The sequence below is a fragment of the Pelecanus crispus genome, chromosome 16 (genome assembly GCF_030463565.1).
Source record: "Pelecanus crispus isolate bPelCri1 chromosome 16, bPelCri1.pri, whole genome shotgun sequence".
Lineage (NCBI taxonomy): Eukaryota > Metazoa > Chordata > Aves > Pelecaniformes > Pelecanidae > Pelecanus > Pelecanus crispus.
The window spans coordinates 7,444,039-7,470,980 of NC_134658.1; the positions used below are offsets into that span (position 1 = coordinate 7,444,039).

Below are 26,942 nucleotides of genomic sequence, written 5' to 3' on the forward strand. Positions count from 1 at the left end.
ATGGATGCACGAACCGTGGGATGAACTGCTAGCCCCGGGCCAGCCCCCGCACAGCCCTCGGGGCTGGGCTGCTGCGACGCCTCGACACTTCTCCGCGGGAATTTGGACCGAGGCCCTGCAAACTCATTTCCTACCACGGAGCTGTCCTCTAACGGGGACGGGGCTGGCTCTGGGCCACCCGGCTCGGTTGCCAAACGTCAGAGGCACCGTAGCTCCTCTGTGCTTGCGAGGGCCATCGTGTCCCCCCTGCTCTCGTCCCGTCTGTTCGTTCTTGACGTCCTCCAAAAGCAGGATGGAGCCAGGCCCCCTCTCCTCCTTGGGGCACCTCGGAGGCTCCCGGCGGATCCGGGTCCGGCTGAGATGGTGGGTTACGGAAATCCCCCTCCGGCGTGAGCACACATCCAGGGACATGGACCCCCCTTTGGAGCCCTCCTGGGGCTCTCAGCTCCCCCATCCCTTTACCCTGCGGTGCCAGGGCAGGACGGAGCTGATGGAGAAGAGGGAGCTGCATCCCAGCGACACGGAAACTACGCAGAAGAGGCCGTGGGAGAGCGACGGGAGCAGCCGCGGCTGCTGCAGCCCCTGCGGGTGCCCTGCTGCGGGGGGGGGGGGGCTCGCCTCCAGGGACCCCCGCAGCCGCGGAGGGGGAGGCAGCACACGCTGTTCCCTGGCAGAGCGTAATCCCTAATCCCGGAGGAGATTTCACTGTGCTGTCTCTCGGCCTTGCTTTTGGAGTGGAGTTTTACCAACAGCAGTTAAGTAAAATAAATAAAAAGGCCTTTGCTTGCCAGTGCTAGCGAGGCTGAGCCAGTGATTGGCAAAGCGGCACCATTAATTACAGCTCGGCGCTGCTGCCAGCCTGCCTGCTTCAGGAAAGGTGGTGGCAGCGCGCTGGGGAAGCCGGGGGGAGAAGGGGAGTGCGCGGGGATGGGGGGGATGTGGGAGCGCGGCGGGGGGGAAACGCGGTGCCGGGCGCGGGGGGGGGATTGTGCCGGGGCGGGTGGAAGCGGCGCCGATACCCCTCTCCCCGCGGAGTGCCCGCGAGGGCGTGCGCAGGAGCCCACGCGTGTGCGTGCACACGCCTTGCAGGAAGCCGTGTTTTCGGGGGGGCTGCGGCCTCGGCGGAGTTGCTCTGGCGCTTTCGCCCGGTGATGCTCGCAGCGTGAATTAGTCAGCAGGGAGGCTGCGTCGGCGCTGCCGCGGGCCGGGCAGGGGCTCGGTGCCGGGGGTCCCTCGTGCCGGGAGGACGGGCGCAGGGCGGCGAGGGCTGAGCGTGGCGGCGGCGGAGGCGGCTTTGAAGTTCCCGGCTGCCTTTGAACTGCTAGTGAAGATCCTGGAAATTGGAAGGTCGTGGACTCCGCCGGCGGGAAAAGCTTGTTACGGCGCTTTGTTCATCGGTGTCACCTCTGGGCAGGCAGGGATGTGCTCCCGCGGGATGGAGCCCGTTGCGTGGCCGTGCCGTGCCGCCGGCCAGCCCACTCCTCCCCGGTGCCGTTGCCTTTCAGCAGGGAGCGAGGCCGTTCCCACCGTGGTTCAACGCCCAGGACTGCCCGGCCTTTCCTTATCCTCGTGCCCTTGTCCTGAGCCATCCTCGCGTTAGGAATTCTCACAGATCGTATATTTTCTACAGCCTATTAAAAGAACACTGTCGGGTTAAAAACCGTGTCTCTTAAAACCCAAATCTCCTTTACTTTGCTATTAATCGTTTCTCCGATTATTAATGCCAGCGGGGTTTAGTGCCACCCGTTTATCACTTTTGGGGCTGGTTGGTTTTTTCCTGGCTTTGCCTGGCCGGAGGCAGGTGGCCACGGCAGAGCAGCAGCGCGATGGTCAGGAGCCAGCCCCGGCCGTGCCGGGAGGATGGAGCTGGACCAGGTCGCCGCCGAAATCCCCATCCAGGCGAAGCATCTTCAGGGAAACAACCTGTTCGTGCGGCGCGGGCAGGGCTGGTGTGGAGCAGTGCCTCCTCCTGCTGTGCCGCGGCTGCTGGCGAGGGAGAGGAGAGCTCTGGTCGCTTCCCGGTTCTGATGGCTCTTTAAAAGCTTAATTAAAAACCCACCCCTCTTCCCTGTGCGCCGGTGGAGAACAAAGGCAAATGGAAGAGGCTGGAGCCGGTGGCTCCGGTGGGCCAGCGTGCCGGCCGTGCTCCGGGTGCCGTCCCCGGGGAGCAGCGCCCGCTCCCGCAGCAGCCCAGCGAGGCGGTTGGGTGCGGTGGGTCCCCGGGGGCAGCCGGCGTCCCCCCGTCAGCCGGCTTTGCCAGCGGCGCCGGGATGCGGCCGCCGGTGACGGGCAGTTTCCTCCGCGTGGACCGAGGCCGTTTCGGAGGCGGAGGGGCGATGGGCGGCGGGGCCGTGCCCTGGCACCCCGGCGAGGCTGGGCTCGCCCTTGCTGGAGCGCGCCGACGGCGACGTTGCAGGGTGCGAGGTCCCCGCCGCGGTGCCAGGGAGGGGGTGACGGTGGCCCCTCCTCGAGCCGCTCAGCAGCTCCCGCCGGGTGACTCGGTGCCCCAGATGTTAAATATCTTCTCAGGTCCAGCTTGCAGCTCAATGAAATATTTTCACTGCAGCAGCAACAGCAAGCGCTGCAGGGAGCGGGGCTGGTGCTGAACGAGCTGTATCAGATTTGATCTGCTCTTAACGAGCCCTGGCCTTCGGTAGCAGCTACGGTGCGGTGCCAGGCTCTCGGGCAGCCGCAGCCCCCGCGCCGGTGGGTTTTTGGGGTGGGGGGAGGCTCCCCGTGGTCCGGAGCACCTGGGTCTTGCACGGCACAGCGCTTAAATCGCGGGGAGCCCAGGGAGGTGCAGCGGTGGGCTGCTCGGCCGTGCCTGTCTCTGCCGAGCTCTCCAGCGTGCGGTTTGCCCCAGCGGCAGCCGCGCAGGCGGGCTGGGCACCGGCAGGAGCCAGGCGGGAGGGCTGAGCGGATGGCAGTGCCGGAGCATCGCTCCTCGCTGCTCCCGGGCGAGGGAAGCAAGCACCATCTTGTGTCCCTGCCAGGCTGCGGGAGCCCCAGGAGCTCATTGCAGAGCGGCAGCGTGTCCCTGCCTGACCTCCTCTTCCTCCTCCTCTTCCTCTTCCTCTGCCACCTCCTCCCATCCCTGGCTCTCCAGCCCTGCCAGTCGAGGGCCCTGATTCTCTGGGGGACCCCAGGTCCTTGCTGGGTGCTTGAGGAGCATCAGTGGGGGATGCCCGGGGGGGGTCCCTGCTCCAGCCCCCCTTGGCTCCCTGCTGCTGCGGGTGGGGGGGCGTCTCCTGTTGAATTCCCCAGGCTCTCCTGGGGGTGGAAGTGGCTGCAGGAAAGCAGGGTTTTCTCTTGCCCCGGGTCTCCCTGCTTACATTGGGGGGTCCTGCCTGGATCCGGCCCTGGACCTGGCTGCTCCCGCTGGCTCCATCCCAGCCCTTCTCCCCGTGCCTGCGTGCCGCTGGCGGGGGCCGGCTGCCGGCACCAAGTGCCCGTGCTGCCGGGGTGGCAGGAGCCAGCGCCAGCCTGTTGCATGAGAGCTGGGTTATTTTTAGCTCTCTAATGTGCCCGTCGTGGCTTCGGCGCAGGCTCGGCTGAGGCTCAGGCTCCCTTCCCGATGAGCAGGGGGATGCCCTGGTACCGGGGCCTCGGCCAGGGGTGATTTAGGAGCAGCAGATGTTGCTTGGGGATGGAGAAGAGCATCCTGGTGTCTTGAGTGCTTGGCATCCCCTACATGTGGCCGGGATGAAGGGGAGCGGGGACCTCGGTGATTTTGGAAAGCAGTCTCTGGAATGGCAGCTGACCCCTGCGGCCACCTCCTGAACGTCCCCCGCCGTCCCCGGAGCTGCCCCCTCGCCGCCGCGGGCGCAGGCTGGCCCTGCGGAGCGGTGCCGGCACGTGCGCGGTGGCCTCAGCCTCTGTAGAGCCGCGCTCCGGTCCCACTTAATAAGGCCACCGTGTGCATTATTTTATTAATGAGTTATTAAAAAGCTATCCACGGCGATGCTGCTGCGTACCCGGCATGGTGTCCAAGAAATATGGACTTAACGATTGCTCGCCCTGTGCCGGGCTCTCATGGCAGGTGGGGGGGACACCGTGCTGTTGGGGTGCCCGTGCACCCCCAGCACATCACCCTGGGCAACTCTGCTGAGCACCCGGCCTGGCCCTGCGGTGCTCCGGGCCACCGGCAATAGCAACAAGGCTTTTTATAGCCTTGTCTGGGCAGAAGCTGTTTGGTGGCTCCTTGCCCAGGTTGTGCTTGGCCGGCTCCGGCGGCTGAGCTGAGGGCAGGGGGGGTCGCTGCAGTGGGGGTCTGCTGGCTGCGGGGTGGGAGCCGGGTCTCTGCTCTGGAGGTTTTGGGGTAAAGTCCCTGGTCCGTGCTGCATGGTCCCTGGCCTGGGGTGGCCTTGGGCACAGCCTGAGGGACGGGGCAGGGGTCTCCGGTGGCCATGCCCTGCCTGCAAGGTGGCAGCTGGGGACATGGACCAGCTGGGATGCTGCTCGCGTGCCCGCCGGGGCTCGGGGCAGGGTGCTGACCCCCCCGGCACAGCGGGGAGCCCACAGCGGCATGCCTCTCGGTAAGCATCTGTCTGTCCATCTGTCCGTCTGTCTCTCCCCCAGGGCAAATGCCATAGGATGACCGCTGCTGGTCCCCTCTTACTGGCTGTGATATCGTCTGTCCTGTGGCTCACGCGGGGCTTCGACCCAGCTCCCAGCGCCTGCTCCGCTCTGGCCTCTGGCGTCCTCTACGGCTCCTTCTCCCTCAAGGACCTCTTTCCCACCATCTCCTCCGGCTGCTCCTGGACCCTGGAGAACCCCGACCCCACCAAGTACTCGCTCTACCTCCGCTTCAACCGGGAGGAGCAAGTCTGCACCCACTTCTCGCCCATGGTGCTGCCGCTCGACCACTACCTGGCCAACTACACCTGCGACCCCCGCGGCGAGGCCGCCAGCCCCCCGCCCGCCCGCCAGCGGCCGGAGGAGGAGGAGGAGGAGGAGGAGGAGGAGGAAGCCGAGCTGGAGCTGTGCGAGGGCGCGGGGCCCTTCACCTTCCTCCATTTCGACAAGAACTTTGTGCAGCTCTGCCTGGCGGCCGAGCCCGAGGCGGCCCCCCGCCTCCTGGCCCCCCAAGCCCTGGAATTCCGTTTCGTGGAGGTGCTGCTCATCAACAACAACAACTCCAGCCAGTTCACCTGCAGCGTGCTCTGCCGCTGGCTGGAGGAGTGTCTGCAAGCGCCCGGCGCCCGCCGCTGCGGCTTCACCCACGCCGGCTGCAGCTGCCAGGCGGAGAGCCCGCCGGCACCCCGGCGCAACGGCACGCGACACGCCGCCCGAACGCCCGCCCCGCCGCCCGCCGCCGGCGACTGCTGCCCCACCGACCTGCATTCTGCGAATGCCAACGATTTCAACCTGCCTGAGGTCCCGCACGGTGAGTGGGGTGCAGGGGGAGCCCCAGGGATGAGCCTCCTGCTCTGTGCGTGCTTCCCGCAGTGCTGTGTGCAGAGCAGGGAGGCCGTGCAACGGATGAATCCTGCTTCTGCATGCTCCCCGGGGCAGGAGGGTGCAAACTGGGCACTGTGTGCGGAGCAGGGAAGCCATGCAATGGGCAAATCCTGCTTCTGCACGCTCCCCAGGGCAGGAGGGTGCAAACTGGGCACTGTGCGCAGAGCAGGGAGGCCGTGCAACGGATGAATCCTGCTTCTGCACGCTCCCTGGGGCAGGAGGGTGCAAACTGGGCACTGTGTGTGGAGCAAGGAGGCTGTGCAATGGGCAAATCCTGCCCGTGCACGCTCCCTGGGGCAAAGGCTGCAAATTGGGCGCTGTGCATGGATCAGGGAAGCCGTGCAATGGACGAATCCTGCCCGTGCACGCTCCCCGGGGCAGAAGGGTGCAAATTGGGCGCTGTGCGTGGATCAGGGAAGCCGTGCAATGGACGAATCCTGCCCGTGCACGCTCCCCGGGGCAGAAGGGTGCAAATTGGGCGCTGTGCGTGGATCAGGGAAGCCGTGCAATGGATGAATCCTGCCTGTGCACGCTCCCTGGGGCAGAAGGGTGCAAATTGGGCGCTGTGCGTGGATCAGGGAAGCCGTGCAATGGATGAATCCTGCCTGTGCACGCTCCCTGGGGCAGAAGGGTGCAAATTGGGCACTGTGCGTGGATCAGGGAAGCCGTGCAATGGATGAATCCTGCTTCTGCACACTTCCCGGGGCAGGAGGGTGCAAATTGGGCACTGTGCGTGGATCAGGGAAGCCGTGCAATGGATGAATCCTGCTTCTGCACCTCCACCCCAGGGCAGGAGGGTGCAAATTGGGTGCTGTGCACAGAGCAGGGAAGCCATGCAATGGATGAATCCTGCCCGTGCACGCTCCCCAGGGCAGGAGGGTGCAAATTGGGCGCTGTGTGTGGATCAGGGAAGCCGTGCAATGGACGAATCCTGCCCGTGCACGCTCCCCAGGGCAGGAGGGTGCAAACTGGGCGCTGTGCATGGAACAGGGAAGCTGTGCAATGGACAAATCCTTCCCGTGCACGCTCCCTGGGGCAGGAGGGTGCAAATTGGGCGCTGTGCATGGATCAGGGAAGCCGTGCAATGGATGAATCCTGCCCGTGCACACTCCCCAGGGCAGGAGAGTGCAAATAAGGTGCTGTGCACGGAGGCGGGAAGCCGTGCACAGTGCAATTCCTGTCCATGCTCCCAGCTCCACGTGCACCTCGCCTGAGCGATGGCCGGGCTCAGCGGAGCTGCAGGTCGCTCTGCCCTGGCCGCGGTCCGGCCAGCACTGGTAGTGCCGCTTCCCGCCACGCTGGCCACGGCTGTTTGCCACGGCTGCTTTGGCACAGCCTGCGTGGCCCCGGGGCCTCGCTTGCCGCCTCCCTGCGCAGGGCTGCTGCTCGCCTGACTGCGAGCCCAGAGCAGGAGCCCTGTCACTCTGCATTGGTGGAGACGTGGAAAACAATTTGCAGGTAAAATGACCCTTTCCCGTGGCAAATTACCCTTGACTACTGCAGCCCGGGCGCTTGTTATTCCAGGCAGGATGTCACGGCACGGCGGCACGGCGTGGCTGGGCTATTAACCAGGCAGAATGAAGCCATTTGCTCGTTACGGAATTGCAGGAACCTCAAGTGAAGATAAAGGGGCCGTGTTCGCCCCTGCCCGGGGCACGGGGGTCGGGCTGCCCGTGGCAGGGAGCCGCCTCGCCCAAGCGCTCCTTTTGCTCGTGGGGCATCTCTGCTGAGCGGGCCGAGGAGGTGCAGGGGTTTTGGGGCACATCTGGCCAGATGTTGAGATGTTCCCCCTGCGCCAGCCCCAGGTGATGCATGGGGAGGAGCAATCCCCAACTTAGCTGTCTGGGGTCTTTATCCAGCAGATTAGGTGGTGGTGATGGGCTGTGGGTATATCTATAATTTCATTGGGCTTTAGCATTTATTTGAGGAGCTAAATGTCATTACGGGCAGATCCCCCGACTAAATCCCTGCTCTGTTACAGCTGCAGGGTTATAAATCGCCTCATCCTGAGAGGAGCTGCTTGAGCTGATTTTATTTTCTTTTTTTTCTTCCTTTTTTTTTTCTTTTCCCCTTTAAATGCAACTCTGCGTGGATGTTTAAGAGCTCAGTGCCGGGTTCGGGTGCCATCCCCGAGCTCGGCCGGGCTGGTTCTCTGCCCGGGGCACCCAGGAATGCCGCAGGGGCCGGCGTCCGCCGTGTCCTGGGGCTGCCTGGGGAGCAGCGGGTGCTGCCGGCGGGGAGCAGGGCTGGAGGATGCCCCTTCCCCTTGGTTCCCAGGGGATCCTGCACCTCCCCATGGCTGGTTTGGCAGCGGTTAGCAACGCCGAGCATGGCTCAAAGAGGGGATGTTGGAGAGGGGGTCCCTGCAGACCTGGCACGCTCGGGCACCGAGCCACCCACCGCCTTTCCGCAGACCGGCACGCCAACCGGCTGCAATGGCGAGAGCACGAACTCCCGCTCCTTCCCCAAATTACATTTGACATTCAATTAAAACCTGGAGGCGCCCGGAGGTACAATGTTATTGCGGCGCTGGAGCAGCAAGGGGAATGCGCTGCCTCGGCCGCCCCGCAGCCCCCGCGCCGCGTTCCCCCCCGGGGCGTTCGCCTGCATCGCCGGGCCAGGCCGCGGGGCCGCAGGGCTGGAGCACAGAGCTGCCTTCATGGCAGCGAGGGGGGGTCCCGGGCTCCCACCTGGCCTCCCCCCGGCACCCCCCGGGGCGGAGAATGGCCGCCTTTCAGGGTGGCGGTGGCAGGCAGGGCCGGGGGGCTGAATGGCGCCTGTGAGCCGAGCCTTGGCGGGCGCCCAGCGCTGATCTCACCGGCTCTCCTCCGCCGAGCGCCGCAGCCGCGCCGCGACGCGGGGGCTGGCACCCGCCCAGCTCCCCGGGCCTCCCCGCTCCCAGCCGCGGCGGGGTCCCCCGTCCCCCCCGCCGGGGTCCCCAGCCCCTGCGCCGTCCCCTCCGTGGCACAGCTCTCCCACGGGGCTGGGGGGGGGAACGCGGGTAGAGCCGGGGAGACGCAGCCCCGGCGCGATGCAGCGTTGGGTCCGCGCGGGCGGAAAGCGGGGATGGGTGCGGGGATGGGGTCGCGACTTCGCGGGGTGACGTCGGGCGCCTTGCAGCCGTGCGACGGGGGGGGGTCTTTGGCAGGGGCGCAGAGCCGGGGCTGAGCGGTTCGGGCTCTGGGGCTTGCTCGGGGCTGCGTTTCCCCTTGCCCCAAACCCATCACCCTTTGGAAACCAGCCCCTGCGGAGGTGATGCTGGGATGGGGCCGTGGCCGCCGGCTTGTGGGGACACGACTGGCCTCGGGGGACATCCTGGGCTCCCCAAAAGAACGCCCCTGCCCTCACAGCCCAGCCGCCGTGCCGTGGTGCGGGGTGCTGGGGGACCCCCGGGGCAGGACGGGGCACGGGTGCTGGGGTGGAGGGTGCTGGGGACGGCCACGGCTGCCCCGCGGTGACGGCTGTGGATTTAGTGCTCTCCGAAGGAAATTGAATTTGGTGTCTCTGTCGAACACAGCCCGGGAGAGCGCCCTCGTATATCCTCGGGATTTATGGTTTACCGCGGGCGCTCGCCATGACGTGCGTAATTCTGCCGTGCCGCTCACGGGGGCAGGCGGCCCTGCGGGGGCCGCAGCCCCACAGACGGACAGACCCCCCCAGGGCAGCCCCCCCCCCCGGCACCCCCTGCACCCCATGCCGCAGAGCGGGATGCGTGGGGAGAGGAGCCAAAGGTGATGGTGAGGAGCCTGCGCCGGGGACGGGCCCGGGCAGGGGTTGCACTGGGTCGAAGGCAAAAGTCATTAAACGTGGGTCTGGTTTATGGCGCTAATAAGCGTCAGCGCGGGCAGCGCTCCCTGCCCGGGGCTCGTGCATCCCCTGCATGCGCGGCAGCGGGAGCCGCAGCGTGCCCTCCGCACGGTGGGTGCTCCCCCGGCAGTGCCGGCTGTCCCCATGTCACCTCCCCTCCGTCCCGTGGGGACGTCACCGTGCTCAGCCAGCAGTGCTGGGGCGGCTCAGCGAGGTAGATTTGCTGTCCCGGGCTGCTCCCCTGGCTGGCACAGCAGCGGGGTGCCTGTGGCACTTTGGGGGGGGGCCACGTGCCCAGGGTGGCGTTGGCCGGTGCCCACCGGAGGCCCCGCTCTTTGCCGCAGCATCCGCCGGCGGCGGCAGCACCGGTGCTGCCGCGGCGAGCACGCGAGAACTCGCCAGCGTCCTGTGCCCGGGTTTGGGGACAAGGGACCCTGCTGCAGGACGGCAGGGGGTGACCCGGGAGGTGTGGGGGAGGCCGGGGAAGGCGTCCCCCCCACGCCCACAGCCTCGCCTCCCGCCGAGCCCTCCACATGCCAGTTAATTTCACACCAAGCGCTCTTGATGGATCTCTTGTTATTTTTGGTGAGCCGAGCCATAAATTTGTGCCACCTCACTGCAGCAAGCTGTTAAGTGGGGATGGGAGGGCCCCTCCGCCCAGCACGGCGGGGGCGCGGGCACCCTGGCCGCACCGGGGCCGTGCTCCAACTGCAGCCCCCGTGATGGGGGTGACGTGTTTTGGAGGAGCCGTGACAGGGTTTTGGGGGGCTGTGAGTGTGCTCAGCCCTGCTCAACCGTCTCTAGCCCTCGGGGATGCCCTGTGGTGCTCGGTGTGGGGCTGCGTATCCCTGTACCCCCTGCACGATGTCCCTTGACCCACGGCGACCTGTCCCCATCCCTGTCCCCATCCCTGTCCCCTGCCTGCTCTCACCAGAGCCCTTCTCTCTTCCAGGCAATGCGGTCGAGGAGAACCAGAAGGTGAAAACCCAGTGGCCGCGGTCAGCAGACGAGCCAGCCGTTTACATGGCCCAGACAGGTATCGGCGCTGCCCCGGCACGGGAACAGGCACAGGACACCGGTGGCACCGGGCTGGGGTGCCTGGCCATGGGCGGGGGTGATGGGGACAGGGCGATTCCCTTTGCTTCCTGCCCATGAACCGACTTAATTTGCTCCATTTATGTATTTTTTCCTTTACACCTTCCTCCGAGGGTTGTAAAGCACAAAAAAAAGAAAAAAAATCCATTAATTGTTTCATTCAAATGTATTTATTTGGCAAATCCATCTGGGTAATTTGAGCGTGCTGTTCCCCCCTCCCCAGCACCCCCTGATTTATGGTCAGAGGGCTCGGAGGCGAGCGGGAGATGGATGAGCCCCGGCACCGGGAGAGGAGCTCGGCTCCGTGTGCCTGGCATGCAGATCTCCTCCCGGCCACGCTCGGGGGCTCACGGGGGTCCCTGCCCTCCCCCGGGAGCTGCTGGGCAGAGTGGGGGTGACCCCAGCGGTGACCCGCTCCGGCCCCGGGGTCCCCCCGTGACGCGGAGCAGCCGCGGGGCGTTCTCACCTCCGTGGGAGCCCCGCTCCGGAGCCTTGCGTCCTGTCTGTCTCCAGGACAAATCGTCCCCTTCGGAGCCCTCCTCCGTATATTCCTTTTTAATTTAAACTGATGGCCTTTTCTTCTGGCCTGTCCAATAGCTTCAGAGACATCATCAAGCTTAATAAGAGCCGGGTTGTTGTAAATGTCAATGCTGTGCCTGGGTGGGGAGAGGGAGCCGCGCCAGGCTGCCCGCGCTGCTCGTGCTGCCCGCGCTGCTCATGCTGCTCATGCTGCCCGCACTGCCCGTGCTGTTCACCCTGCCCATGCTGCTCACGCTGCCCGCACTGCCTGCGCTGCCTGTGCTGCCCGCGCTGCCTGCACCACCCAGGCTGCCCTGGTGTGGATCCCATCCCTCGTGCCGGGTGCGATCCTGTGCCCCGACCCCTTCTCCAGGCACAGCCAGTGCTGGGTCCGGAGGGCAGCGTGGGCTCCTTCGCCCCGCTTGTCCTCGGTGTCATCCCCGTCACCCGTGGCACCTTGTCCTCGTCCCTGCGCTCGTGGGTGCTGCCCGGCCGCTTTCCCGTCCCGCCGCGGGGGCTCCGCTCGTGAGACCTTCCCCAGGGAAGTGCCGGCTCTCAGGCTCCGTGTCTCCCGCAGGGGACCCGGCAGCGGAGGAGTGGTCCCAGTGGAGCGTCTGCTCCCTGACGTGCGGGCAGGGCTCCCAGGTGCGGACGCGCTCCTGCGTCTCCTCGCCCTACGGGACGCTGTGCAGCGGGCTGCTCCGGGAGACGCGGACCTGCAATAACACGGCCACCTGCCCAGGTACGGGGGGACGCGGGGGCACCGGGGGGGTTTCGCTGCTGGCTGCGGGGTGCCCACCGCTGGCTGGGCTCTGGGTGGGTGCCCCAAGGGCTGAGTGGGTGGGTGGGTGGGTGGGGGGAGCGGGGATACATCTTGCTGGGGGGGCTCTGGGCATGGGGGGGTCTCTTGCAGGTGAGGGGTGCTGGGGGTGGGCATTGCCCATCCTGTGCTGGGCTGCTCCGAGCCCTTTTGGCATCCCCCCCCATCTCGCCTCCCCGGCTGCGCCAGCTCTTGGCAAAACCCGTGGGGAGCAGCAAGCCGGGGGAAGGGGCTGGAATGGGTGCCCCGGTGCCCCATCCCACCCCACCGCTCCTGCTGCCGGGGGTTTTGCCTTAGGAGCAGCTCGGTCGGCGGCCCCTCTCCATCCTCCCTCCCTTCCCCAGGGCATCTGCGAGGCTTTGTGCTGGGGGAGAAGCGGGGTTGGAGCCTGCGCCGGAGGACTCGGGGCTGGGCAGCTGCCTGGCCCGGCGTGGTGGGGGGGTCCCCGCTCACGTGGGGCAGGAGGGGGCCGAGCTGCTCGGTGCTTTGAGGCAGGTCGCAGGCAGGGTGCTGGCGCTCTCGCTGGGCCAAGCACTGGCCCGTTTGTCCATGGTGGTGTCCGTGCGTCTGATGTGGGACACCGGGGATCGGAGGGGCCTCGGGGTGCTACAGCGGTGGCTGGGCTGCCCTGTCCGAGCCTGGGATGTTTCGGGGACTTTGCACCCCCAAAACACACAGGCGCCCGCTCCCTTCCATACCGGGGAGCGCAGCCCTGTCCTGGCACTCCAGGGACATCACAGCATCCTTTGGGATGCTCGTGTGCCGTGCAGGTCCCCGCTCCCTTCCCGGCTGAGCTGCGCTCCCGTGGCTGTGACGTGTCCGAGGGTGGCCGTGCCCAGCGTGTCGACATGGGTTGGGGCGAGCCAGGTCGTGCGTGGGTGCGGGGGGACGTGCTGCGCCGCCGGTACTGGGACCCCAAAGTGGGGGCTGGAGCAAGGTGGGGAGCGGCAGCGGCACCGCTGCCTGCTCAGGGCCCTTGGGGTTCAGGCTCGGGTGTGATGGTGGGGCCGGCGGTGCCAGCGGGACGTGGAGGGGAGCCGGGGATCATGCTCGGCTCTGCCGCGGTGCCCTGGCCCAGGGCACGAGGGGTCTGCGATGGGCAGGACCCCTCGGTGCCAGGAGGAGGAGGAGGCTGGAGCCCCTGCGGGGCCGGGAGCGTGCGGCAACGGCGCTGTGCTGTGTTGCAGTTCACGGCGCGTGGGAGGAGTGGTCCCCATGGAGCCTGTGCTCGGTGACCTGCGGGCGAGGGGCCAGGACCAGGACGCGGCGGTGCGTGGCCCCGCAGCGTGGAGGGAAAGCCTGCGAGGGCCCCGAGCTGCAGGCCAAGCCCTGCAATATCGCGAGCTGCCCGGGTCAGTACCTCCCTCTCCCCCTGCTCCTCCTTCCCCGCCGGGAACGCGGAGAAATGGCACCAGCCAAGAGCCGGGGCTGCGCTCCCGGCACGGGGCTGCGGCACTGCGAGGGACGGGTGGCACCGCCGTGGGGACCTGGGACAGCCCGGGGGCACGTGGGTGCTGTGAGTGGGGTGCACCCTCCTGTCCCCGCTGGAAACCCGGGTGGAGAGCCAGCTCCGTCAGCCGTGCCAGGGGGCTCGAGCCCCCCACCGCGGGCAAGGGGGACCAGCCTGGGGACCACGGAGGAGCTGGCTCCTTCCCGCCCCGTCTGCTGCGGCTGACTGTCCCCCACGGCAGGCGCAGCGCTGGCACTGGGGTGGCACCGGGGTGGCACGGGGCACCGGGGAGGCGGCGAAGGGGGTCGGCTGCAGGGTCTGTCTGTGCGCGGGTGGCAGCGCCATCTCCGTCCCTTCCTCCTGGGTGCCAGGAGCGGCTGTGGTGGTGGCCGCGGGGTTCCTGCGGCGACGGCTGCGGGTGCCGTGTTGGGGACGGCATCCCCACGGGGACCCCACGTGCGGTGTGGGGAGGCCAGCGGCGGGCTGGGAGCAGGAGGGAGCGCGGGAGCCGAGGGGCACGCAGGTCCCTCTGCAGCAGCTCCGGCAGGGACGTGCTGCCCGCGGCACGTGGCTTTTGCCACGGCAGCCCCATGGAGATGCTGCCGGAGTGATGAAGGCTCACGGCAGCTCCTTCCCCACCTGCCCTGGCCCGTACAGCAATGCCGGGGCTCACAGGTTTGGCAGGGAGCGATGCCGGGGCTGCTGGGTTTGGCGGGGAGCGATGCCGGGGTCCCGCCAGCGCGGCCGTGCAGCAGGGCCGGGCATCGCGGCGGGGCTGTAGGAGCAGCCGCGCGGGGTGCGGGGGCCAGTCCTGGTGACAGTCCCCCCAGCTGGGGCAGGATTCCACCCTGGCTGTTGAGGTCGTGCACGGGAGGAGCCGGCACATCCGTAGGTTGGACCCGTTGCACGGAGAGCCCGGCGTGGGTGGCGGGGAGCTGGGGCCGTGCGGCTGAGGAGCCGCCGGCCGGTGTGGGCTGACGCCGCTCTCGCTTGTCCCCGCAGTGGAAGGGCAGTGGCTGGAGTGGGGCGCCTGGAGCCGCTGCTCCGTCACCTGCGCCAATGGCACGCAGCAGCGGACGCGCAAGTGCAGCGTCTCGGCCCACGGCTGGGCCGAGTGCCGGGGGCCCCACGCCGACGCCCGGGAGTGCTCCAACCCCACCTGTCCCAGTAAGGCCCCGCGCGCTGGGGGGGAGCGGGGGGAGGCCACGCGTGCCGCCGGCACGGCGCGTCGGGGCACGGCACGTCAGCGCCCGGCCCGGCTGCGCGTCTGCCGTAAAGCCGCTGCGGTGTCACCGCCGGTGATGCAAGGATGCCGGCAGCCCCTTCCGCTGCAGCTGCGGGCGGCGGGGGGACCGGGAGCCAAAGGGTGATGCCGGAGATCGGCAGCCGCCCCGCCTCGTGCCGGTTGCAACCTCCAGGCGCATCCCAGCTGGAGCAGCCGGGCGTTTGTCCCGTGCCCTCGCCCCTGTGTCGCGCTGGGGGGACCCGTCGGTGCCCGCTGGCTGCAGGTCCCGGCGTGTGAGCGCGTGCGAGCTCTCGTGCATGCACGTGGGGCAGCTGGTGGGGATGGCTCTGCAGCTGGGGGGGACACCGGGCAGGGGAGTAGTAAGGCCAAAGGATGGACCCCGTCCTCATCCTGTCCTTCGACCCTGTCCTCGTCTTCTCCTTTGAGCCCCCGGCATTGGTCGCGGGTGCGGAGGGAGGCGGGTGTTGCACCGTGGCCGCCGCAGCAGCCGGCGGGAGGGAGCAGCTCTGCCATGGGCCGAGGGTGCCCTTGGGCTGCCGGCAGGGGAGCAGCTGGGCAGCTGCGCGGGGACGCTTGTCTCGTCTGCAAGAGATTTAAATCATCAATCCATGGATTTTATATCCCGCGGGGCTCTCGATACGTGGCGCGGGGGGCAGCTGCCGCTGGGGCCCATCGGCCCGTTCCTGTCCCCCCACCCCCGGCTGCCGCTCGCCATGACAAACCGGGTGTCCCACGGTGTCCCCATCCCCACAGCCGACAGCAAGTGGGGCCCCTGGAACCACTGGAGCCTCTGCTCCAAGACCTGCGACACCGGCTGGCAGCGCCGCTTCCGCATGTGCGAGGGCACCGGCGTGCAGGGCTACCCCTGCGAGGGCACCGGCGAGGAGGTGAAGACCTGCAACGAGAAGAAGTGCCCAGGTATGGGGCACCCCCCAGCACCCCAGTGCCCATCGTCCTGCATCCGGGCTGCGCCTGACCCCCACCTCTCGCCCCCCCAGCCTACCACGAGATGTGCAAGGACGAGTACGTCATGCTGATGACCTGGAAGAAAACGGCTGCCGGGGAGATCATCTACAACAAATGTCCCCCCAACGCCACGGGTGAGGGGCGTGGGGCGAGCACCCTCAAACCCCCCCACGCCCTGCAGCAGGGCAGGGGGCGGCGGGCGGCAGCGGGGTGCCAGGCAGTGCCGCCGCGCCTCGGCGTGCCGGGGAGGCGATTCCCGTGCCGGCGTCGAACCCGATTCTCCCGCGCAGGGTCCGCCAGCCGCCGGTGCCTGCTGAGCCCCCACGGCGTCGCTTACTGGGGCGTGCCCAGTTTCGCCCGCTGCATCTCCCACGAGTACCGATACTTGCATCTCTCAGTAGGTGCACGCTCTGGCGCGGTCTCCCCCGCCCTCCCCTCCCCGTCGCAGAGGGTCTGCCCCGTCCCCAGCCCCTACGGTCCCTGCCAGGGCAGGGAAACCCAGCAGCCGCCTTGCTTCGCCAGCTGGCTACCACGTGGGGAAACTGAGGCAGGGCTCCCCAAGCAGGGCTGGGAAAGGGAACCCCATCCTAGAGCTGGAGGGGGACCCCGGTGCTCCTCTGTCCTCGGGAAATGGCTCTTGGGATGGGAAGGACCCCCCACCCCCGACCCCTGTGTCCCACTGCTGCCCTAATTAGCGCAATTAGCTCTGCGGTGTCCCCACTGCTCGGGGCATGGTGAGGGACCTGGGAACGCAGAGCCTTGCCGGGGAGGGTGCTGGCGGCCAAGTGACACCGGTGTCCCCCCCCCCCGGACAAGCTGCGGGAGCACCTGGCCAAGGGGCAGCGGGTGCTGGCGGGCGAGGGCATGTCGCAGGTGGTGCGGAGCCTGCTGGAGCTCATGGCCCGCAAGACCTACTACAGCGGGGACCTGCTCTTCTCCGTGGAGATCCTGCGCAACGTCACCGACACCTTCAAGAGGGCCACCTACACCCCGTCCTCTGAGGACGTGCAGGTAGCGGGCAGGGGACGGCGAGGGACAACCCCCGGGGAGGTGGTGGCGGTCGGTCCCCAGACCCCAGCCCCGCTGAGCCCCGTCCCCGCAGCGCTTCTTCCAGGTGGTGAGCTACATGGTGGATGCGGAGAACCGGGACAAGTGGGAGGATGCCCAGCAGGTGCGTGGCGCAGGGCACGGGCGGGTGGCCGGGGCAGCCGGGATGTCCCCACGGCGGGGACGCGTCCCAGCGGCTACGGAGCTGGTCCCTCGCCCACAGGTCTCGCCCGGCTCCGTGCACCTGATGAAGGTGGTGGAGGACTTCATCCACCTCGTCGGGGACGCGCTGAAGGCCTTCCAGAGCTCCCTCATCGTCACTGACAACCTGGGTGAGCGGCGGGGTGGGCACACGGCTGCGGCGGGCGCAGGGAGCCGGGTGGTGACGCCCGCTCTGCCCTGCCAGTGATCAGCATCCAGAGGGAGCCCGTCTCCGCCGTCTCCAGCGACATCAACTTCCCCATGAAGGGGCGCCGGGGCATGAAGGATTGGGCCCGCAGCTCCGAGGACAAGCTCTTCATCCCCAGGGAGGTGCTGAGCCTCGCCTCCGCCGGTGAGGCAGGGCTGGGGCGGCGGGAGCGCGCCCGCTCCGCGCGTGGGTGCACGTGTGTGCGCGTGAGCGTGCAGCTGGGGAGGCGCAGGGGTGCGCACGCGGGTGAGCGTGCGCGGGTGAGCGTGCATCTGGGGCTGCGCGCATGTGGGAGCGTGCGTGTGTGTGCGCACGTCTGGGAGTGTGCGTGTGCATGTGCGTGCACATGTGTGAGTGCACATCTGGTGGTGTGCGCATGGGGCGTGCACATGTGCTGTGCACGTTCGCACACACGTATGAGCATGCATGTCTAGGAGTGTGCATATAGAATCATAGAGTTGTTTAGGTTGGAAAAGACCTTTAAGATCATCCAGTCCAACCATTAACCCACACTACCAAGTCTACTCTAAGCCAATCAAGGGTAGACTAGACTATATGTGTGCATGTGAACGTGTGTGAGCTTGCATGTCTGGGGCTGCACGTGTGCACATCTGGAAGTGCATGTATGTGAGTGTGCACATCTGGGAGTGTGCGTGTGCATGTGTGTGTGCACATGTGTGAGCGTGCACAGGCGTGAGTGCACATCTCGTGGTGTGCACATGTGTGTGCATGGAGCGTGCACATGTGGTGCTGTGCACATTTGCACACACGTATGAGCATGTATGTCTAGGAGCATGCATGTGTGTGCGTGTGAGCTTGCGTGTCTGGGGCTGCACGTGTGCACATCTGGAAGTGCATGTATGTGAGTGTGCACATCTGGGAGTGTGCGTGTGCATGTGTGTGCACATGTGTGAGCGTGCACAGGCGTGAGTGCACATCTCGTGGTGTGCACATGTGTGTGCATGGAGCGTGCACATGTGGTGCTGTGCACATTTGCACACACGTATGAGCATGTATGTCTAGGAGCATGCATGTGTGTGCGTGTGAGCTTGCGTGTCTGGGGCTGCACGTGTGCACATCTGGAAGCGCATGCATGTGAGCGTGCACATCTGGGAGTGTGCACATCTGGGAGTGTGCACGTGTGTGAGCGTGCACAGGTGTGAGTGCACATCTGGTGGTGTGCACATGTGTCGCATGGAGCGTGCACATGTGGGGCTGTGCACATTCACACACACATATGAGCATGTATGTCTAGGAGCGTGCATGTGTGTGCGTGTGAGCTTGCATGTCTGGGGCTGCACATGTGTGAGCGTGCACATCTGGAAGTGCACATAAGTGAGTGTGCACATCTGGGAGTGTATCTGTGTGAGCGTGCAGGCGGCCTCCTGCCAGCCCACGTGCCTCCGTGCGTCCATGTGTGCCGTGCCTGTGTCAGGAGGGGGTGCATGTTCCCTCACGCGTGTCGGGGGCAGACATGTGGGCTCTCACACACGTGCGTGTGCCGGGCACCGGATCACGGCGCCGTTCTCCCTTCCCCTCTCTCCGCAGAAACGGATGAGTCGTCCCACTTCGTCATCGGGGCCGTGCTGTACCGCACGCTGGGACTGATCCTGCCCCCGCCCAGGTGAGTGGGGCTGCCCGCTGTCCCCCATGCCGTGTCCCCATCGCTGTGACAGCCGGTGCCCCTCCCTGCAGGACCCCCCTGGCCATCACCTCTAAGGTGCTGATGGTGACGGTGCGCCCGCCGACCAAGCCCGCCGAGCCCCTCGTCCTGGTGGAGCTCTCCCACATCATCAACGTGAGTGGCCCCGTCCCACCCTGTCGCCGTGTCGCCATGTCACCGTGTCACCCCATTGCCGTGTCACCGTGTCACCCCATTGCCGTGTCGCCATGTCACCGTGTCACCCCATTGCTGTGTCACCGTGTCACCCCATTGCTGTGTCACCGTGTCGCCATGTCACCGTGTCACTCCGTCACCGTGTCACCCCATTGCCATGTCGCCATGTCACCATGTCACCCCGTCACCGTGTCACCCCATTGCCGTGTCGCCATGTCACTGTGTCACCCCATTGCCGTGTCACCCCATTGCCGTGTCACCTCTCGGGCCCCTGTGGGTCCCACCGGCCCCTTCGCCCCCGGGCGCTGAGTGCTGGGCAGGGGGCCAGCAGCTCCCAGCCGGTGGCCACAAGCACTTGGCTCCGCGCCCGCGGTGGGGACGTGCCAGCGCTGGGGGAGCCGGGCAGGTCCCCACGGGCTGATCACCCTCCTGGGGGGTGGGAGCAGGGCAGGGGTGGGTGGGTGGCAGGGGGGGTGAAGAATGAACCCATCCCTCTGTCCGCAGGGCACGTCCCACCCGCAGTGTGTCACCTGGGATTACTCGAGGACGTAAGTGGGGCACGGGGGGGACGGGGCCACCCGGGCCATGCCCTCGCTGGCGGGCAGTGCTGGGCAGCGGGGCTGGGCTGTCCCAGCGCCCCGTCGGTCCCCGGGGCGGTGGCGGGAGGGATGGGGAGCAGGGCCAGTGCCTTCCCATGGCTGAGCCCCCCCCGGCTGCGGGGGGAACCGTGCGGCCGCGGGATCGATCCGCCGCTGCGTGACGCCAGGGACGGATGCCACCAGGCTGCCAGATGCGATTTGTCAGCGCGGAGCCTGGCGCTGCGGCAGGAGCGAGGGAAAGTAGGGCACGGTGGGGGGGGTGGGTGGCAACGCCGGACCCCCCGCCCAGGTGCCCGTGGGTGCTCCGTCCCTCGGGGCCGCTGGTTCCAGTACAGCTCCCGTGTCGGCGGGGAGCATGTGGCTGTGATGAGCGTGGCAGGTCTCAGCCTGGCCTGGGGGAGCTGCGTCCCGAGCTGTCCCACAGACCCAGTTTCCAGTTTTCCTGCCTCGCTGGGAGCTGTGGCTGCTTTCCCTGTGCACAGCCAGCATCACCGGGGGGCACCCCCTCCCAGGGGGTCCCCATGGCGGGAGGGGTCCCCATGGTGGGAGGGTCCCCACGGTGGGAGGGGTCCATCGCCTGCTCCCGGGCAGGTCTGGCTTTGGGGGTAGCACATCTCTGCTGCGTGAGCCACAGCTCGTGCTGGGGGGTACGTGGGTGCCGGGGGGGTCCCTGGGGCTGTTCCTGCCTGCCGCGGTATTGCCTCGGCTCCCCCCCATCCCCACCACCCCTCTGCGGGTGTCGTCGTCCCCCCCCCCAAACCTGGGTGGGATGATTAAAAATGGAGCGTTTGTGTTGCACTGCTCCCCAGGGGGATCAGCACTGGGGCAGGCGGGGGCAACCGGGGTGGGGATGGCTTTGCCCCCCGCGATGGGCCGGGGGATTACCCTGTCCCCTGGCAGTGCCCCCACCGTCTGCCCCCCCCGCCCCAGGCAGGGGCCAGCAAAGAGTTAACTTGGGAGAGGCGCAAGGGGCTGCCTGCGTGTTTGATCATTTCAAATTGCTCTCCCTCGCTCTTGTCCCATTAATCAGGGATGCTGGCTTGGGAAACTGGGACACGGAGAGCTGCCAAACCCTGGAGACCCTCCCCGCGCACACCAAATGCCAGTGCCGCCAGCTCGCCACCTTCGCCGTCCTCGCCCAGCTGCCCAGAGACCTGGTAGGGGACGGGACTGGGACGGGGATGAGCCCGCTGGGGACACGGGCCAGGGATGGGGGGCGATCCCCGGGCTGCGGGGCCTGCCTGAGGTGGGGGGCTGCGGGGAGGGTGGGCGTGGGCAGGGGCCGCATTGCCCACAGGAAATCGCCAAGGTGGGGTGGGCACTGGGGGGATGAGGGGGGCGTCTCCCACCACCCAAGAGAACGGCCCCTGCACCCCCTGGCACCCCGAGGGTGGGCTTGGGTGGGTGGGGGGCTGCCATGGGCGGTGGGGCTCGATATGGGGCATTGCTGTGTGCAAGGAGGGGAGGGGGCAGCCCCGGCCCCAGGCATCCCCCCCACCCCATTGCTATTCCGCCCGCGTCCCCCGTCGGCATGGAGATGGGCACGGGTCCCCGGGAAGGCGCCTTGGCTGCACCACCGCCGTCACCGACCCCCTCCGGCACCCGGGGATCCCCAACCGGGGGGGTTGGAGGGGCCCGGGGGGGGCTGGCAGGGAGCAGCCATGGGAGGCCGGGCTCAGCTGCTCCCCCCAACTCCACCCCACTCCCCACCAGGCCATGGACCCCTCGGGCACCCCGTCGGTGCCGCTGATGATCGGCTGCGCCGTCTCCTGCATGGCCCTGCTGACGCTGCTGGTGATCTACGCTGCCTTCTGGAGGTGACCTGGGGACAGCCGGGGACCCGGGGGGCACCTGGGGCGCGAGACCATGTGGGGAGGGGGTGGCGAAGCGGGGCAGCATCAGTGTGATTAAATGCAATGGGGCGGGAAGGGAATAACCCCGGCGGTGGGAGCAGTGCCTGGCACTGCCCCTGGCCCAGGACGGCGCCCGCCCACCGGCAGCGCGCGGGGGACACGGGACAGGGACGTGGGACAGGCTGGTGCCCCGGCCCCATGCTGCTCCTGCTCGCAGGTTCATCAAGTCAGAACGCTCCATCATCCTGCTCAACTTCTGCGTCTCCATCCTGGCTTCCAACGTCCTCATCCTCGTGGGCCAGTCCCAGATGCTCAGCAAGGTGGGTGCCACCACCGTGCCCCCCTTGCAGGGTGCCCGGGCGGGCGCGGGGGCTGCGGTGGGCTCCGAGCCCTCTCTTCCCGGCTGGTCGCCTGGTCCCTGCCGGCTCCTAGCAGCAGATTGGATTTGGATTAACTCGATCTCGGGATTAAATCCTTTGCGCCGGTGGCTTTGACACAAACCTCGCTCGGACGTGGGAGTTTAACCGCCGCGGTGCCGGGCGTGCGGCCGCGACGGTGCCGCGATGCCTCCCCGTGACGTGCCCGCATCCCCACAGGGCGTGTGCACCATGACAGCTGCCTTCCTCCACTTCTTCTTCCTCTCGTCCTTCTGCTGGGTGCTGACGGAGGCCTGGCAGTCCTACCTGGCGGTGATCGGCCGGATCCGGACACGCCTGGTCAGGAAGCGTTTCCTGTGCTTGGGATGGGGTAAGAGCCTGGCAGGGCTGAGCCCGGGACGGGGTGGAGGGGAGGCACGGCGCACCCCTCCCTGGTACGCCCAGGGTTATTGGAAGGGGAAACTGAGGCACAATGGAGGAAAGCAGACCTGGGTGTCTTGGTCCTTTCGACGTGGCACCCTCTGACCAGCCAGACCATGGGGAGCTGCCAGAAGGGCCCCATCCCTGTCCCCATCCATGGGGGCTGGCACAGGGCTGTTGCTGGGGAGGGGGACAGCAATGCCACCCCCCCACCCCCCGCAGCTCCAGCCTCGTCTCCCCTCTCCAGGGTTGCCAGCCCTCGTGGTCGCAGTCTCCGTCGGCTTCACGCGGACCAAAGGCTACGGGACAGCGAGCTAGTACGTAGGGACGGGGAGACGCAGGGCCGGGCACGGGGACAGCTCCGGGCTGGTGGCGGTGCCGGGATGGTGCAGGGGATGGGGACGGGGGGTGTCCCCTCTCCGTCAGCCCCTGACACGCTGCGGTCCCCCACAGCTGCTGGCTCTCGCTGGAGGGCGGTTTGCTCTACGCCTTCGTGGGACCCGCGGCTGTCATCGTGCTGGTGAGCTGACCCCGAGCCTTGGACCCCCAAAACCCACCCCGGTGCGTGGCAGCTCCTGCCGGCCCTGGCTTGCGGAGGGCTCCGTGCCCGGCCCTAACGCCGGCGCCGCTCTCGCCCAAGGTGAACATGCTGGTCGGCATCATCGTGTTCAACAAGCTCATGTCCCGCGACGGCATTTCAGATAAGTCCAAAAAGCAGCGAGCTGGGTAAGTGCCCCGCGCCCTGCGGGGCTGTCCCCGGGGCCGGCGCGGAGCACCCTGCCGTGCCGTGCCGTGGGGCATGGCGTGGGGTCTCTGCCGGGAGCGGGCTGAGGACGGGGCAGACTTCACCTCATCAGTGGGCGGCGGGGACCAAGCCCGGGGCAAGCAGAGCCCCTTGTTGGGGGCTGCTGGAGGGGCGTAGCTGGGGGGGGGCAGTCACCCCACACCTTCCACCGGGGAAGGGGGAGCCGCGCACTGCGGACCCCCCTCCCTGCCGCCAGCGGAGGGGGCTGAGCCCTGCCCGCCCCATCCCGCTGCCGCTTGGCCACCCCGGCTCATCATTAACAACTGCTGCCGCCCTCGACTAACCCGGCTCTCTCTCTCTCTTTCTCTTTTCCTTCTCCCATTTGCTTTTTGCCTGTGTCTGTCCGTCCATCTGTCCATCCATCTGTCCGCCCCCCCTCCCCATCCCCACCATCCTGCTCTCCCCACGGCCTTGCTCCCCCCCCGCCTGCATCCCCGCGTGGCCCGGTCCTGGCCGCGGGGCGCCGGGGGGGTGGTGGGCACGTAGCTCCGAGCCCCCCCCCTGCGGCAGCCTGCTGCTGAAATGCACCAAGTGCGGCGTGGTGTCCAGCGCGGCCATGACCTCCGCCACCGCCAGCAGCGCCATGTTAGTGCCCGCCACGCGCCCGCTTCGCCCCCCGCCCCGAGCACAGCCTTGGACCCCGGGGAGCAGGGAGGGGTGGGCTCTGGGCATTGCCCCGCGGCGGTGGGGCGGGGGGGACGGGCTCTGGGTTTGGGGTCCCGTGGGCAGGGCGAAGGCTGTGTGCTCGGGGCGGCCCCGGGCGCGGGGTGCGCGTGCCCCACCGCGGCCATCACGTCTGCATGGCATGGCTTCCCGCAGGTCACGTCATCTCCGGGGTCAGGGCGCGGGGGGCTCACCTCCTCTTCCCCGGGGAGGGCATGAGGGGCACCACGCCATGGGGCACGGGCCGGTCCTGGCCTCGGGGGCATCCCTGGGACCCTCCTCCCGGCACGTGAGCCCCCACGGGTGCTGGCTGGGACGTGTCCCAGCTGTGACCCACTGCCACCCCGCTCGGCCGAGGTCCCTGCTCCCAAGGGTTTAGTTGCAATAGAAGCAGCCCCCAAATTCACTGCTAAAAAAGAAAGAAATCCCCTTTCCGCTCTTTCTTGCGGCTGTGGGAGGGTGACGGTGGCCCTGCATCCCCCCAGCACCCTCGCTGCCGGCTGCGCTGCCTGTGTGGGGACAGGGACGCGCGCGGCTGCGCCCTGCCCGGCTCGGTGGTGCCGATGGCTCAGCCGGGGGTTGCGCCGGGGCTGCAGGGGGGACAAGGAGCCCGTGGGCCCCCATGCCCTAAGGCAGTGCCCCCAGCACCCGGCCAGCGCCAGCTTGGGGATGCCGAGGAAGAGGGGACAGCGGGGCCGGGTGGGCACACGGCGTCTGCAGGGTGCTCGGGCTGGGGTCTCCGTGCCGTGCACGCACGGTCAGCCCCGACCACGCTCACAGGGCTGGGGACGATGCTCGGGGGGCTGTCACGGGGCAGCCCCAGCGCGGCGGGCTCACCGCGGCCCCTCTCTCCCTGCCCCAGGGCATCGCTGTGGAGCTCCTGCGTGGTCCTGCCTCTGCTGGCGCTGACCTGGATGTCGGCCGTGCTCGCCATGACCGACCGGCGCTCCATCCTCTTCCAGGTCCTCTTCGCCGTCTTCAACTCTGTCCAGGGCTTCGTCATCATCACCGTACATGGGTTCCTGCGCCGAGAGGTGGGGCGGCCCCGGAGGGGTGCCGGGGGTGGGGGGACACCCCTGACCGCGGGGCCGTGACCGGCTCTGTCCCCGCAGGTCCAGGACGTGGTGAAGTGTCAGATGGGGGGGTGCAGGAGCGAGGAGAATGAAAACTCGCCCGACTCCTGCAAGAACGGGCAGGTGCAGATCCTGGTGAGTGCGGCCGCGCTGGCACGGGCTGCAGCGGGCACCGGCGCGGCTGGGCAGGGCTGCTCGCCCCGGCTGGGGCAGGGTCCCCCTTGCAAACCCCGCCGCTCCCCGCGCTGGCCAAGATGCATTCGTTTCCCCATCTCTCTCCCTCTCTTTCTCTCCTCTCTCTCTCTCTCTTTCCCCTCTTTCTGTATTTTTATAGACAGATTTTGAAAAGGACGTTGACCTGGCGTGTCAGACAGGTGAGGTCTCCCCTGCCCGCTGCGCTGGGGACGGGGATGTCACCGTGCCGTGCCCGGGAGGGACAGGCAGCGTGTGCCGGGGCGGGCGTGATGCCACCACGCAGGGGGTCGGTCCAGCCCCCCCGCCCTCCTGCGGGACCCCCGGGGCCGGCTCTGACCCCGCTCCCTGCCCGCAGTGCTGTTCAAGGAGGTGAACACCTGCAACCCCGCCACCATCACGGGCACCTTGTCCCGCATCTCCCTGGATGGGGACGAAGACCCCAAGCTCAACACCACCTCGGAGGGCGGCCTGGGCTTCTCCAGCCTGCCAGGGAACATCCCTCCCCCCAGCATCCTGGTCCAGGTCCCCAAGATGACGCCCAACGTGGTGGCGGGCTTGGGCGAGCTGGGCGACCCGCCGGCGCAGCCGCTCAGCCTGGAGGCACCGGGTCCTGTCTACCTGTGCACGGAGAGCAGCCTGCGGCCCCTGGAGTACGGCTGGCTGCGGGCCCCCGAGCCCCCGCGGGAGAGCGACTACATGGTGCTGCCCCGCCGGACCGGCAGCCTCAAGCCCTTCCCGCGGGACGAGGGCACCCTGGGTCCCGGCGCCGAGGAGGGAATGCCCGGTGGGACAGGGCGCCCGGCAGCCGAGGGGGATGCCTACCCCGCCTTCGTTGCGGTGGACCACGTCAACATGAACTTGAACCAGCCCTACGGGACGGTGAAGGCCCCCTACGGCCTCCAGTTCAAGCAGCATCCCACCGTGCGGCAGATCCTGGCCTCGGAGCTGTCGGAGCGCAGCCGCACCATGCCCCGCACCGTCCCCGGCTCCGCCATGAAAGTGGGGTCCCTGGAGGTGAGCGGCGGGGGGCCGGCGTGCGAGCGTGCCCGTGGGGAGGGAGATGCGCAGGAGGGGGCTGGGCGAGCGTGCAAGAGCGTGCGTGACTGTGCGTGCACGCGCAGGGTTGCGCGCGTTGCCCCCGTGCTCGCTGCGCGGCATCCCAGCCTTTGCTTGGGGCTGCCTTTGCCCCAGTAGCCGCTTGCCTGCTCCCGCCGCATCCTGGACTTGCAAAGACCTTTTGCTTTTCTTCTCCATCTCCTCCCCCTGCTCCGGGCCCTGCGTGTCCCCTGCCAGAGGAAGAGGTTGCGATACTCCGATCTGGACTTCGAGGTAAGCCCCGCCGCAGCAGCGGCTGTCACCGGCGCCTGCCGTGGGCTCGGGTGCCCGCCGGGGACTGAACCGCCTTGTCCCCGGTTCCCTCTGCAGCAAAGCAGCAGCCGAGCTCAGGGGAGTTTTATACCAGGCAATAACGAGCGTTGGCTCTCAATTAAAGCGCCAGCGCCCAGCGGGAGCATTGCAGCGGGCTCTGCCGCTCGTCTGGGGGGGCCCCGGGAAGGCAGGGGGTGAGCGGGCGGGCGGGCGGGGGGCCGGGAGCGGGGGGCTGTGCCGAGGGGCACGGGGCTGTGTCGCGTGCCGACGGCCGCAGGCTCCGCTCTCGCCCCGCAGAAGGTGATGCACACGCGGAAACGCCACTCCGAGCTCTACCACGAGCTCAACCAGAAGTTTCACACGCTGGACCGGTACCGGGCCCCGGCTGCCGGCTCCACCAAGGTGAGGTCCTGGGGGCCCCATCCTGCCCCGCTCTGCTCCCCCAAACCCCTCCGCCTTCCCCCTGCGTGGACCGGGGCGTCCCTGGGAGGATGCTGGAGCTGAGCTCTGCGGTTATTTCCGCAGCGAGAAAAGCGGTGGAGCGTCTCGTCGGGCGGCGGCGAGAAGAGCACGGCCAACGTAAGTGCCTGAGCCCGCCCTGGGGCTGATCCACCCCATCCCAAATGGGGCTGGAGGGCAGAGGCGGGCGGCTGTGCCCCCGGGCTGGGTGCTGGCGGGACAGAGCCCTGCATCGCCACGCGCCCCGGCCACTTGCCGCAGCTCCCGCTCGCCCCGCAGGACGCGGCCAGCCCCGAGGAGCAGCAGCCCCAGGCGCCGGCCGCGCCGCCGAAGCCGTGGAGCACGTTCAAGGCCATGACGCTGGGCTCCCTGCCCAGCACCAAGCGGGACCGGCTGGAGCTGCGTTGCGCCGACTGGGAGGGCCCCTGCGCCGGCCTGGACGCAGCCGACGGCGATTTCCAGACGGAGGTGTGA

The 26,942-nt window shown here is 68.0% G+C and overlaps 1 protein-coding gene across 1 annotated transcript; it reads left to right on the forward strand.

Moving 5' to 3' along the window:
* On the forward strand, positions 1 to 26,942 carry ADGRB2 (adhesion G protein-coupled receptor B2). Its single transcript, XM_075721826.1, is given in 34 exon segments — positions 1 to 147; positions 149 to 245; positions 248 to 363; positions 4,579 to 5,386; positions 10,220 to 10,303; positions 11,459 to 11,623; positions 12,889 to 13,053; positions 14,154 to 14,318; positions 15,151 to 15,315; positions 15,396 to 15,497; positions 15,654 to 15,760; positions 16,180 to 16,374; positions 16,466 to 16,534; positions 16,634 to 16,742; positions 16,817 to 16,963; positions 18,368 to 18,443; positions 18,515 to 18,617; positions 19,161 to 19,204; positions 20,286 to 20,412; positions 20,969 to 21,072; positions 21,326 to 21,428; positions 21,705 to 21,855; positions 22,153 to 22,222; positions 22,359 to 22,425; positions 22,546 to 22,631; positions 23,197 to 23,295; positions 24,236 to 24,407; positions 24,486 to 24,581; positions 24,781 to 24,820; positions 24,997 to 25,655; positions 25,935 to 25,970; positions 26,307 to 26,411; positions 26,535 to 26,588; positions 26,748 to 26,942. Coding segments are annotated over 34 exon segments (5,028 nt in total).